We start from the raw sequence: 14,683 nt of genomic DNA on the forward strand, positions 1-14,683 counted from the left end.
TAGGGGACAGGGCGTGAAAGAGAGAGTGAAAAGAAGAGTACCCGAGCCCAACATTGTGGCGCCCACGTGGATTCACAAATCCACGCAAGGAAGTCCGGCTCCCGACCGACCCTGACGAAAACAGGTTGGAAACCCTGGGACGCGTGGTCCTCCCACTCCAGGTAAGAGGATGGGACAAGTCCAGAGTCAGCGAAGCAGTTCGCCTCTTAAAATCCTAAAGTTCACCCTCCAAAACGCGGGGATTAATATCTCAGAGCTCTGCGCTATACGAATTTGAGAGGAATTGACCCACAGGGTCCCGTGGCTAACTGGAGCCAACCCACTCTCGTGGGAAACTTGGGACCGATTACAGCCGGAGGTAGAAGCGGCACAATGGGGAGGAAAACTCCCACTGCGAGCCATTAAGACCCGCAAGGCTTGCCTCTCTTGGGACCCGGGCTTGGGTACTCTTCTTTTCACACTCCCTTTCACGCCCTCTCCCCTAGTCACCCGGCCCGCAGATGAAGCTAGGGTGGAGTGGGGGAGCCAGCACCGACCTGCCGTGCGCGTGGCCGATCCGAGAATGTGTGCCCGCCCCCTCACCAATAGACAAAGTCAGGCGTACGCATGTCTCCGGGTCAGCTTCTAGAGCTAACTAACTTTATTGAGACAAGGGTAACGGGAGATGATTCCGAGGGAAGGCTGAGAGGTATCACCTGATCCCTGTGAGCTAACGTCACTCGAGGGTGCCGAGCCAGGGCGGGGCTGGTAGGCGCCCGGCTGGCTAGGCTGGGAGACGCCTGGGCTGGCTGGAGAGTTGGGGGCTGGGTGCAAGGGTGGACCCAGAGAGGGTAGCCTGCTTCTGCATTCCCCCAGGGCTTGGGGGAGGGGCGTCAAGCCTAAGGGCCGGATCCCAACAGGTAGATAGATAGATAGATGATAGATAGATAGATAGATAGATAGATAGATAGATAGATAGACACATACACACATACATCCATACACACTATGGATATCTATACATTATATAACAATGATGCAATTTAGGAGGCACGTTTTGAAAAGAAGTGAAAAAGGATGCAGTTTATATTTACACAGGAATTTCAAAGAGGATCATGACCAAGAGAATCAATAGGTCCATCATGGTCGATGTACCAGCGGCAGAAGAGGCTGTAGCTAGGAAGCCTGCCAGTGCATTGATGAACCAACACTGAAGGAAAATCAGAAACTGGCCAAGACATGGAAAGTTTGACATAGGAAATACTGAAGCATGAGGTACAAAGAGCAAGAAAGAGAATATCAGACCTGGGAATGAAGAGAAAATGGAATCAGACTGTTTTTGTGCACAGACCCAAACTCCAAGAATTCTCCGTGTCATATCCAGCTATGTGTCCCTGTACGCCAATGTGAGGAAGGTCAGGGAAAGGAGCTTTAGTACATGGAAGCCACGGGAAGGCAGCATTTCACTGCATCTTCAGCTGACTTAAGCCAACATTTGCCTTAACTCTAAATAACTCAGGAACTGGGGCTAGGGGATAAGGAAGATATGTATCATTAAAATAGTCCCAAGTCACAGGGTGGACCTGGACTATTATCTAAGACTTCGTGTTGGGAGAAAAGCTGGGGAAAATTGTCACTGATCCATCACCAGAGGGAACAGGAAGAAGTGTTCAGGTAGTGCTGTAGGTGATCTGTCCTGAGCTGTTCTCGGAGGGCAATTTTGCCATTTGTCACAAGAACATAGGAAGATGGCATTGCCTGTTTGAGGGGCAATAGTTGGGTGGGGGTAGGTGACAGAGGGGCAACATGAGGATGACCTAGGAGGTGACTAGTCTCGTCTAATGATTCTTCTACCATAGTAGCTTAGCTTAGACTACTCCAGAGAATATTCACATTATTGTTACCTGCACTTTACTCCCAAGAATGATTCTAGCACTGCCTTGATGTGCCTCTAAGGTGAAAGTCAAAGGTCCTAGATTTGGGGCTGGGGATATAGCCTAGTGGCAAGAGTGCCTGCCTCGGATACACGAGGCCCTAGGTTCGATTCCCTAGCACCACATATGCAGAAAATGGCCAGAAGTGGCGCTGTGGCTCAAGTGGCAGAGTGCTAGCCTTGAGCGGGAAGAAGCCAGGGACAGTGCTCAGGCCCTGAGTCCAAGGCCCAGGACTGGCCAAAAAAAAAAAAAAAAAAAAAGGTCCTAGATTTGACAAGGAGGATGACAAAGACAAAAAGGCAGTGAAATACGTGACATAACTCGTGCATCAGATACAGACTACCAATTTCCTATAGCACTTTATGTCCAAGTTTGCATGTAAATGTAGCCTGTTAAAAGTGTGGAATTATGCATAACAATGTTCTTAGATTAGTATGTAAGACGCCAGTCATTATGATGAATGTTGATTACAATTTGGGAAATTAGTTGTGACAGTTATGGATGATATGCATGCTGGTACAGTGACTTTTCTTCTAAAGGCAAACTAATAGCTAAATTAATAAATGTTGCAATGAAAGTGAATTTAAAACTAGGCTATTGCATTGATTTTTCTAAATTGATTCACTGCTTGGAAAGTCTCCAGGACACAGAAATGGTTAGGGAAGTAGCATTTTCTGAGTTGCAACCCACAACTCACTGGGAGATTCAAACTGTTTTGCTTCTCAGATAAAGGGAAAAGGAAGTCTCCTACTTACTTTGTTTCCCCTGAAGGGCAGAATGAACACATTTCCTAATGTCATGGGTCTTGGGTTTAGGAATGATTTGATCTAAACTCCATTCTGCCACCATGTGGCTTAGGCTAAGCATTTAAATCCTCCAGGCTTTAATATTCATATCAGCAAGTAAGGCAAAATCGCAGGACAATTTAAGAGTGGAAAAGCAAAACTATCAGTGTCAGATTGACTCTGTCTCTAGCACCAAGCATGAGGTCACCACTTCCTGGTGTTAACAATAACACTTATTACTTATAGAATTAACCAGTATAATTAGTAGTGACAATTGTCATCACATTACACAGTAATCTGCCTTTAAAAGTTTTCATGAAATAGCTAGATGATCACTCTGATATTACAAGGGGTAGATCTGTATTTCATTTTAATAAGAACATCTGTATTCAGTGTTCAACATATCAGTAGTAATAGTAATAGCTATACAATGATCATAGTAACTGTTTAACATTTGCTACTTTAGGAATTGTGTCTAGGTAATTACATAATAATATTTAATTTTCTGGATACCATTATTATCTCCTTAGAATGTCATTTCTGCTCTTGGAGCCCAATTGTGACCATAGACAATCCCTAATCAAATGATTGTGGCTGGGTTTCAGGAAACTGTATTTACAAAAAGAAGTGGTAGGCCATAGTTTTGTAATTGTGTTCTTAACCCTTTCTACAGACTCTCTGCCTTACATGATAGCTTGAGGTACATGTACGTCAGACGACAAGAGTTGGATTCATTTAATTACTGTCACCAGCTGTCATATTTACTATTTAGTAATACACCTAGTCCAAAAGAATACTGATTGACATCATTGTTACCTATACAACTGATCAATAGTAAGCACCAACAGTATAATACATACAGCCCAGAATCTCCCAACTATGTGAGCTATGTTGAATATGAAACTTTTAACATGTTCTGTTCTTTGCAACAATTCTGGATTAGGTCCGTGGAGTGGTCTATATAGCTGAACTTGACTACAGAGCTGCCAGTTCAAAGTGACAGAAAAATGCCATTCACTCACAGTCCAATTCACACAACAGAATGTGGGCCTTGCACCCCAGAGCTGTGTAGTGGAAACATCACCAACCCCAAATCCAACAGTTTTGTCATCCACAGCACACCAGTTGTGACTATGGGAATTTTTTCCCAAATGAAAGCCTAGGTCAAATTAAATAGCTATTGTCTTTCAAAATGTCGGGATGAATTATTTTTTAAGAATGTGTCCATTTGGTCTAGAATTTCATCTGACTTATCAATCGGTGAGTCCTTCCATTCTCTTTTCCATTCCTCCCTCCCCCATCCACTCTTTTCCCCCCACCCTCTTCTCTCTCCCTTCTCTCTCCCTTACTTTTATACACACAAAACCACTGCTTCCTACAATTATATTATTCTGATTCACTGTCATTCCAGGGAGCTTTGCCTTCATTAGAAGGGAGGTAGACGTAAAAAATGAGCTTCATAGAGGGGCACTGGTGGCTCACACCTGTAATCTTAGCTACTCAGGAGGCTGAGATCTGAGAATCACCATTTGAAGCCAACCTGGCCTTAAAAGTCCTCGTGATACTCTTATCTCCACTCAACCACCAGAAAACTTGATTTGGTGCTGTGGCTCGAAGTGATTAGGGTAGCCTTATCTGACAGAAAGCTCAGGGACAGCATCAAGCCCCATCAGTGACCACAAAAAATTTAAAAAAAGGCCACTTAGGATCAAAAGTTTAGACAGCAACATTACACAGACAATATGGAAGTTCACATGCCATCTCCTTTGTTATTCATATCATGTATTCACAGGGTTATTGTGACAGTTAATGACCCACTCTGGACACATAAATATTAACTAAATTCATGCTTTATTTCTTTAGTTGTCAATTAGCTGCATTTTTTTTAACCCAGGATGCCATTCAGCTTACATTTCACTTAGTCTCATCCTCAGTTGACTTTGTCATAGTCTCCTCACCCCTCTTAGCTGTGACAGGTTCCCATAATTTCTGGGTTTTTCACAGCTGTGACAGCGTTGAAGAGTAATTGGTCAAGTATTCCATAGCAAGGGCTCTCCTCTGGGCAATTGTCTGCTGTTTTCCTCATGATTACACGGGGGCTATGTGTCTTAGGCAGGAAGGCCATACTGCTAAAGTGCCATTTTTAACACATAAGAGCAAGGGAATATGTTATCAAAATGAGTTATGAGCCCTGATAGACTTTGGACATCTGGCTGAAGTGGTATATATCAAATTTCCCTCTATATTTCTCCTCCTATTTCCCTTTGTTAAAAATTATTATGAACAATCTACACTTACAGAGTAGGGAGCTAGGTTCTATTCCCTTCAGAGTAAAAGATCTAATTCATTTGGAATTTTTATGCATGACTGATTTATCCCTACTCTCCCCTTTGTTAAGTTATTCAGGCTGCTGTTTATATCACTGTAGACTCATGTATATTTGTTTTATGGTTTGGATTATAGCCCAGTGTGACTTTGTTTATATTATCACTCAAATTGTTGTAGTTGGGCTTTCAAGAACTGTTCCTTTTGGCTCTTGTGCCTTTTTGTCATACTTCCATCAAAGCTATTATGATTAAATATAGACTTAAAGAGTTTCAAAAACAGCCTGGAACATAGAAAGAACAAGTTAATGTTAGTAACATTTGGAATCTTGGTTAACACCTGGTCGGTCAGACAGATTTGAAATCATTATCCATCTGTCTGTTGTAGTATTCCTGGACATTAACTGTTAGGATAATTTCATTTTCCTCCCACTTCGTATCCAGACAAGTCATCATATATTGAGTCATGTTCACTTTTTTGAAGTTAAGGCCATTTTCTGACTCTTTCCCAGTCCTAGGGCTTGATCTCAGGGCCTGGGCACTGTCCTTCAGCTTCTTTTGCTCAACTACCACTCTACCGCCTGAGCCACAGTGCCACTTTTGGCTTTTTCTGTTTACGTGGGACTGAGGAATTGAACCCTGGGCTCCATGCGTGCTAGAAAAGCACTGTACCACTAAGCCACATTCCCAGCCCCCATTTTCTAATTTTAACATAGCAAGCTTATATCAATTTCTCACACATCCAGATGTTCTATAAATGTCATTAGTAAGTAATTGACTTATAATGAGTCATTGTTTCAATGATGTCCTGTATAGCCAGAAGGGACATAGCTTACGTTCATAGAATGTTATTCTCTATATAACTACAGCCCATTGTTTCAGTCTTGGCTAAAATGGTAGCACAGGGTTTGAATCAGAGGTCTCAGTCCTGTTTTCGGCTCTGCTGGGCCATGGCTTTATGTTATGGCTCAGTCACTTATTGTCTCAGAGCACCCTCTTGTGTACCAGTGCAACATTAGACATCGCCTCTAGTAGATGAGGCTGGTAACATTAACTAGTACCTAGGAACTGTGTGACACCACCATCCCACACAGATCCGTGCTAATTATAATCATTATTTACTATTAAATTTCTCCACCAGTGACACAATACCCACAAATCTCATTCCTTCCCTAATAAGTCAAAATGACAGGAAACAAATAATATTTCCTAAATCATTTTGAGTGAAAAAATAAATTTACACATCAACAATAGGAAATGATGGAGAAATATCTCTGATATCCATATCTCAAAGCCATGTTAGAAATTTCAAGTTGTAGCCATTAGTATCAAAATTAGAGATCCATGCTTACACTATTTTTTTAAAAAAATTAATGGAGGAAAGATGGAAAGGGAACACCAGAATAATTATAGCTTCTGGTATACAACTGTATGAATGTATGTGTGTGTGTGTGTATATGTGTATGTGTATGTGTGGGTTTGTGTTTGTACTGAGTAGCTGTTTACAATGCAATTTTTACCTTAGTTTGTAGTTTGAAAGTCATGTGATTACATGTATATGTTATACACCGAGTTAAACATTTACATTTATGTATAAACATATACATTTAGATATATAGAAATACTGAATCGCACATATATTCACGTTTCTATCTTTATTCTAAACGAAACCCAGGTATACATGTGAAAAAATGGAAATGTTCAATGTGAATAACTATGAGCACTATATGTGATTAGATTCACTATAATTTTTTATATTTTTCCTAGGTTAAGTGTTGTATTTAAATGTTACTTACAGTTATGAATACTACTTTAAAGTTCATCAGTTTTCAAAACCACCAGTGAGACTAAATCAAAGAAGTTCCTTGGAATTTATCACACTCATAATCACCTTGCTTCAAATTGTCTTCTACATGACAGTAAGAAATGTTGGGATATATTTGTCTTGTTCTTTTAGAGATACATTTTTTTAAAAATTCTAAGTAAATGCAAGTTTTAGGCAGCTCCTGAAATTATATATTTCAAATATATTAAGTAGTTCATCCACTCTCTGGCTCGTTCAGGGAAATCTTGCCAGAGAAAATAGTTTGTTTTTATTTTCAATCATGTAATCAAGTAGAAGACACGTACCGAAGACATGAATGACTTTCTCTAAAGCCTTCTACACGTTGGTGATTAACTGTTCCCGTTTGGACGTCGTTGCAACTTCACAAGGCATCGGTCTCAAACACTTTGGTCTTTAGCAAGCAAGACACTGACGCGCCTGGCCTAGCGCTCCTCACTGGGAAACTCAGCAAAGGCCTGACAGAGGAATAAAGGTCACTTTTGAACTAGACCAGGTTATTATAAAGCCATACCGCTCTGTCTTTTCCTTCTTTGGCCAATAAGCGAGGGAAAATTCAGAAATTTCACCCATATGATTTTAATGTATCAAAGAATAGATATAACTTCCTCATGCAATAAAGGTAACTTTGCAAAATAGTCTCGACGGGTTTTTGTGGTTGAAAATGTATCATTTGCAATAAGACATATGAAACTGAAGATCTTGTCAATCAAAATGAGTCAGACTCACACAAATTGTGTGTGTGTGTGTGAGTGAGTGTATGTATGTGTGTCTTCTTTCCTATATAGTATCTAGATCTAAAATAGAAGGACATGAATGTAAAAGAGGTAATGTAGTAGGGGGACAAGGGAGAGAGACACGGTAGAGGAGATGGGGTGAAATGAGGGAAGTATACTAAATACCTCTATGAAAATAGAATGAAGCCTAGCCTGCTTTATATAAAAAGGGTAACAGAATAAGATTAACAGGAGTGAATGTGATCAATTGGATTATATGATATATAGAAAGCTCTTTGTACAATCAGTCCATGCTAATTTAAAAAAAAAGACTATGTCTCTTGTGAATAGCCTGCATTTCTTGTATCTTTTTCATAGGAATGGTGTTAGTACACACTTATTTTAAATATTGTATCATTAGATTCCTTTCTGTAGATTGTGCACACTTGTAAATTTGCTTATACTCAAGAACCGTGCTGTTTTGATACTATGGTTGATTTAACTCAGTTTCCAACTAGAAGGTGAGAATGTTAAAGCAAGAGCTTGTTTGATGACCAAAGAACTCTGCTAAATTAGCAAATTTAATTGTCTAAACAAGTTGTCCAAAGAGTTGTTACTTTTGCTTCTATTATTTGAGAGGGAATTTTATAATTCTAAATGGTCACTTTCTGTTTTAGGATTTCATCAAAGGTCTTTCCATTTTGCTTCGAGGGACTGTACAAGAAAAACTGAACTGGGCATTTAATTTGTATGACATTAATAAAGATGGCTACATCACTAAAGAAGTAAGCAATAATGCATCAATATACTTATTCTCTGGAGTGCCTTCATTTCTTTAAAACATTAAACAATGGCAGTTATTAATCTGAAGAAGCATCTTTTCAGGAAATCCTAAGTATTTTATGTGGTAATGGTAGAGCGACATACTAGAATAAGAACTATAGATGGATTGAACTTATTTATAGTCACTCCCTGAAGAAAACAGGGTTGTCCACTGATGAAGGCAATAAACAATCTTTTGCCTTAAAAGCAGCAGAATCAGAATGTTAAGAATCAATTTGGAGCTTAGTTCAAAATGGAACCGATTCCTGTGTGTCTACTGGGAACAAGTCATGTTCCAAATATTTTAAGAAGTCCTGGACATGGAATAAAGATCAGAATCAGCATGAGATGGGGGAATACTTGTTAGAATATGTGGTCTAAAATTCACAGAAAAACATACACATACAATACATAAGGAAACAGAACTTTTCAATCAAGAAATTGTCCTAAGAGCTGTGTTTTATAGAATGACCTGGTGCCATACAAACACACTTCTAGGCAGGCTCTGTGTAAAAGGTAACTTCCAGACTCGCATGCTTTTTTGACACTCTTTGTTTAACTTAGAACACAGCAAGTAACAAAGGGTAGGAATAAAGGACTGCATGTAGGATATGAAAATGGGTCACATTGTGAGCATATTCTGTGTTCAAATGGTCTGTTTCTCTCTGTGCCTCAACAGCTTCTCTAGAGTTGAATTTTAAAACAAGGGACTCATAAAAAGACAGTCAGGCAGCAGTAACATGAACCCACTCTATAGTCACACGCAGGGGCACGTACACTTGGCCTAAATGTGGATTAAGTAAGTAATCATAGGTTTTGTGTTTCAGACAAAGGCCACATAGGTGAAAATAGGACTGCATGTGGGCCTTCCCTGTAAATATTAAGTGCTCACTATCCAGAATATATCCCAAACAGTGCTTCTTCTATAGAAGCACTATAGAGCTTTAACTAGAACGTTGGTAACCAAAAGCTTCCCCGAATGTTTCTACAGCATAAATACTCATTATACACTTCTCTTTTCTATCTCTTGGTGGTCACTAAACATGTTTTCCCACAGGAAAATTAAGTTAATTCTAAAATGAACATTGTTCTCTATTGAACCATTTAGAATTCTCTGTAGTGTCCTTTCCTTGCCAGTTTTGATCTGGGGATGGAGGAGGAATATATGTTGATCATGATAGAGAAGAGGGGATATACATAACGGAATGTGGAGGGGAGGAGGTACAGAGATTTACTGGTTTGGGTATGTTTACCTCCTGACATCAATAAAGTCATTCTTCTGTCACATTTACTTGTTACTTGTCAATCAAGTGTCTGTATCACTTTCACAACAACCTTCAAAGAATAAACCTGCTATCATCTTATCCTATCCATGAGTATGGGCCAAACAACAACTCATGTTATAACTTGATGTGTTTATTTCCATGTAGCCCATGGATCATTTACAATTATCATTTCCCATTTACAATCAGCATCATTAACAATGATTTGATAGGGTATAAGTACATAACAACTCAATAAAACAGTGGAAATCCAGAACACTCCTTTCTTGTTCCCAGCAGACACACAGAAATCGGTTCCATTTTGAACTAATCTCCAAATTGATTCTTAACATTCTGATTCTTCTGCTTTTAAGGCAAAAGATTGTTTACTGCCTTCATCAGCAGACAAGCCCCAGGCTCCTTCACGAAGAATCTATTGAAATCAAGTGGGGCAAGCACTGTGTCATGGCTTCTTAGTTTGTTCCTACTCATTGTGCAGCATCATGCAGGTGTCTTTCCTTTACAGGAAATGCTCGATATAATGAAAGCCATTTACGACATGATGGGTAAATGCACATATCCTGTCCTCAAAGAAGATGCTCCCAGACAGCATGTGGAGACATTCTTTCAGGTAGGAACACAAACACAAGTCACAAGTGGTGGGAGGGAATCTACGAACAGGTTTCCTAAGGTTGCAACATGCCATGATTTTAAATACTGCAAAAGAAAAATAATCTTTACTAACATGGATAAAATAATACCCTTTCACTCATTTGGCAATTCTTTTCTGAACTACTTGTAGCACTAATAACCATAGTTATTGCATACTCACTGTACCCTCGATAGAACATTAGCAAACCTCGTGTTCCACTATTTATTTTCATCCAGTTCTTACAAGGGCTTCCTGAAATTAGTAATCCTCATTTTGCTCATTTTACCTGAAGCAAAATGATGGTCTAGAGGGTCCAGAAAACACCTGTTGTTGCAGATATTGTTTCTGGACAGCTCATCAATCCACACAGTTACAGCCTACTGAGTTAAACCACCTAAGGCCTATGGAAATCCAGACATGAGTTAATGTTATCCAGTTGTCACGAGGCCTCTATGATATTGTAAATTCTCATTAGCTCCATTTGTAGATGCTCTGAAAGTTCCAGCAAATTGCCTGAGCTCAGCTGTGTTGATAAAAACAGGATTTTTACCAAGGATAGAATGACTCTAGAGATGGGAATATAGCCTAGAACAATTTGGTGATGTGGTTCTAAGAAATTACTGGATTTCCTGCTATAATAGTTACTTCACATAAATCCAGATGGGGGAGCTATCCTTTCTGCCATGGAGCCCAATGGGTCAGTGGGTATAAAAACATAGGTTTGAATGATAATGCCATTTTTTTCTTGCTCAACAGAAAATGGACAAAAACAAAGACGGGGTTGTTACCATAGATGAGTTCATCGAAAGTTGCCAAAAAGTAAGTCAAGAGAGGAAAAATAAATTAGCCCTTTTGTTTTCCTAACAGCTAACCTGAGTATAGCCAGTTAACTAACATGAAGTAAGCAAAATATTTTTTATTTTCCTGAGCCTAGCAAATATGAGGGCACAATATCAGGGAAAAATAAACCTGAACTATACATCAATTTTATGCACACATTCATTTAGAGTATCATTCCTTGAAATAGGGCACCTTCCAAGTCCTAGAGATACAAAAGTTACCCACATACTATTTTAAGTGTACATATGAGATGGGAATTCCTTCTTTCCTGGACTTAGCACATGACACATACTAGAACTCCAGTACAGCCAAGTATGCATTGTAGATCCAGCTGATATCCTTTTTAAAAGGGAAGTGTGATTGCTTTAGTGGATGTGGGCAGAATGGCTTATGGGCTGAACCCAGTTAAGTCTTTAGTTACAAAAAGTAGAGTGACAAGTTCTTAAGGGAGAAAAGTGGATCATTACTGGCCATCTGGGAAATCAGTGTTACGGTGCTTGGAAGTACCTGATGATGTGTGGGTAGAGCATGGTGAAGAACTTTTAAAATCATCATAGGGGACGTCTGTTGGTGCTTTGTGTCTTCTCTTTTTCATTTGCTCAGATTTGCTTTTCCTGATATCTCTTCATTTCTCAGCTGCGTAAAAGATGTCTTTGCAAGAAACTTGCTGACATCTGCTTGCTTAGTAGTGATGGTTGTTACTTGGTTTTAAGCCATAGAAAAGCCATTTACCGGTGTTCAACCACAGTTTTTGTTTACCTGATTCTATTGATTTGCACTCTGTGGAAGCCTTTCTACTGTCTGTTTTTAAAATATTTTTAAAGTATTATGCAGGTTTTTTTTTTGTTTTTTTTTTTGGCCAGTCCTGGGCCTTGGACTCAGGGCCTGAGCACTGTCCCTGGCTTCTTCCCGCTCAAGGCTAGCACTCCGCCACTTGAGCCACAGCGCCGCTTCTGGCCGTTTTCTGTATATGTGGTGCTGGGGAATCGAACCTAGGGCCTCGTGTATCCGAGGCAGGCACTCTTGCCACTAGGCTATATCCCCAGCTCCATATTATGCAGTTTTTAATCTTGTTATATTAAGGAGTTATGCAAAGAGGTTACAAGTCCATGTCAGGTTCAGAACACAATTCATTTTTATTGGTACCACTCATTCCATCATTCTCCCGCAATCTCTCCCTCCCATCCTTCCTTATCCTCAACTTTCATAGTTCAGTGTAAATGACTATAAGGACTTTTCAGCCACTATTTAGGAGGATAAACAGTCTATAAAGACCATATAACATGTAATTGACAAGTGCATATACAATATCCAGTTTATCATTCATTAAGAATATGCTAGTCTGAATCCAGCCCTTGCAATGGTTAAACTTAGTGAATCCTCTCTGGCACTAAGAACACTCTCATTTGTAAAAGTTCCTGAAGGTCACACCGTGTTAGTCATCATTGGCAGGCAGGGAGAGTGTGATGTGATCACTAGAAACATCCACTACTCTGCACACTGGCTCGTGTGTTTTAGACTGTGATGTGATCTACCTTTAATTACGACTTCAAAATTCTTACTTGCTCATTTCCATTTGCCCCCTCTACTAATCTCTGCCTCTACCAACATTCTGGCAGTGTGATTTGAGAAATATCCTCTGCTAACAAGAAGAAAGATTCAAATGACATATTTTAAGCCTGCTAGATGTAAGAAAATACACAACAGACCCTTTATGGCAAGATACTGGAGAAATGCCTCGAATGGGCTTTATGTCTTGCAAACAGGATGCACACTTTGGCAGTGTGAGTCACTTTCCACTGCTGATCCACTTTTCTGTTTTTCTTACAGGATGAAAATATCATGCGCTCCATGCAGCTCTTTGAAAACGTGATTTGACATGTCAAGGAATCCTCAGACCAATGTGAACCCCTCTACCACACTTAAAGAGGGAGCTACCACTCTTAGCATAGGTTGCTCAGCTTTACACTGAGGCATATGATGCAACAAGCTTTGTTTTAATATAAAACAACCCCCACCCCCCCAAGCCAGTTATAAACCCGCATCCGTTTCATAATGTCACTGAGTTCATGAGATGTTTCTCGTTTCAGACTCTGTGAATATTCAGAAGTAAGAGAATCCGGCACATAGTTTCAATTCCTTAGCCAAGGGATTATTAAGGCTTTCACATATCAGCGATTTTAAACTATCAGATATTTTGCTACTCATTTGTATGCTATCAGTTCTAGGATTTTAAATGTTTTTCTAAAATATTTAGATCAGCTTTTAATTTCCAGAAACCAATTTTCATTTAATTCCATTAATGTAACGGAAACCATAAAAACCAAAAAACCCACACAGACCCAATTTTTATGAATTTTCCCACCTTCTATTGAGGACATCGAATTTGCTTTTATTAAGTAACATTAACAAGTTAGTTTGTTATCAGATGTTATTATTTGGCTAACAAAACTTATTTTAATAAGCATTTATTTTCCATGATGCATAGTCTAAGGCCTACAGAATACCTATAACTTAGGATTTATTCCATTTTACATGTGGCCTGCTTTCCACTTGGCCACTAAGCTCAAGAGGGTGTGAAACAAAGCAAGGATGTTTACAGATGTTGAAGCATTGGGATTTCTGTCCTCGAACACCTAGCACTGCTCACTGACAAGCAATCCTTGGCCGTACTACAGTCCAATTCCACCCCTTTCTCCTGGCCTCCGCACAGTACGTCTGTTTTATAAGCCCTTCAGGGACAAAGAAACCTGACCACCCCCAAAACTGGCTAGGAACAGAAAGCAAGCAGAGTGTCCTAGGAAAACACCATGATTCCATCATAGTAGGAACAATTACCAATATTTTATAGGAAATGAATATAAACACAGAACAACTCATCTGGATGCATTATGATTTTGCTCATCATAAAACTCCAACAATGCAGATTCCTTTGAATGGTATTAAGCCAAAAGTGTAAAGTTACCACAACTGTAGAAACACTCATCTTCCCCATTTTGTGGAAATATGAAAAAGACTGAGAGGCTACAGGAGGAGGAAATTTGCAACTGTCTTTGCAACAATAAATCAGGTATCTATTCTGGTGTAGAGATAGGATGTTGAAAGCTGCCCTGCTATCACCAGTGTAGAAATTAAGAGTAGTACAATACATGTACACTGAAACTTGCCATCGCGTGTTTGTGTAAACTCAATGTGCACATTTTGTATTTCAAAAAGTAAAAATAAAGCAAAATAAAGTGTTTATAACTCTACTGTCTACATTCTAGGATTTTTTATTCTAAAGTAATTTAGGATTACTAAATTAAAAAAGTTTTTCGTGTGGAATGTTCTAGATTGTATTTATCTTTAAGTAAAGCTAAACACACACACACACACACACACACACACACACACACACACACACACACGGAATTAAAGCGAAATCAATGGACAAGTAACTGACATACCTGGTGTGACCTGAGAATGTGACAGGAGCTAGATCTAAGGAAATAAGAAATATGACAGCCCACGAAGGTAACTGTCTACG

At 39.4% G+C, this 14,683-nt stretch overlaps 1 protein-coding gene across 4 annotated transcripts in view; it reads left to right on the forward strand.

The window, feature by feature from the left end:
• Nucleotides 1–13,474, forward strand: part of Kcnip4 (potassium voltage-gated channel interacting protein 4) — an 857,080-nt gene extending 843,606 nt beyond the window's left edge. For 3 of the 4 annotated variants that reach the window (XM_048364616.1, XM_048364618.1, XM_048364617.1), the window contains 4 exons: nt 8,259–8,366; nt 10,192–10,296; nt 11,074–11,136; nt 12,988–13,474. In XM_048364616.1, coding sequence (XP_048220573.1) covers nt 8,259–8,366; nt 10,192–10,296; nt 11,074–11,136; nt 12,988–13,035 — 324 coding nt within the window. In that variant the 3' untranslated portion in view covers nt 13,036–13,474. Of the gene's footprint in view, nt 1–8,258; nt 8,367–10,191; nt 10,297–11,073; nt 11,992–12,218 lie in introns of all 4 variants that reach the window. The other variant, XR_007213578.1, reaches the window with a different exon arrangement.
• Nucleotides 13,475–14,683: the final 1,209 nt, after the last annotated feature.

The sequence above is a fragment of the Perognathus longimembris genome, chromosome 16 (assembly GCF_023159225.1).
Source record: "Perognathus longimembris pacificus isolate PPM17 chromosome 16, ASM2315922v1, whole genome shotgun sequence".
Taxonomy (NCBI): domain Eukaryota; kingdom Metazoa; phylum Chordata; class Mammalia; order Rodentia; family Heteromyidae; genus Perognathus; species Perognathus longimembris.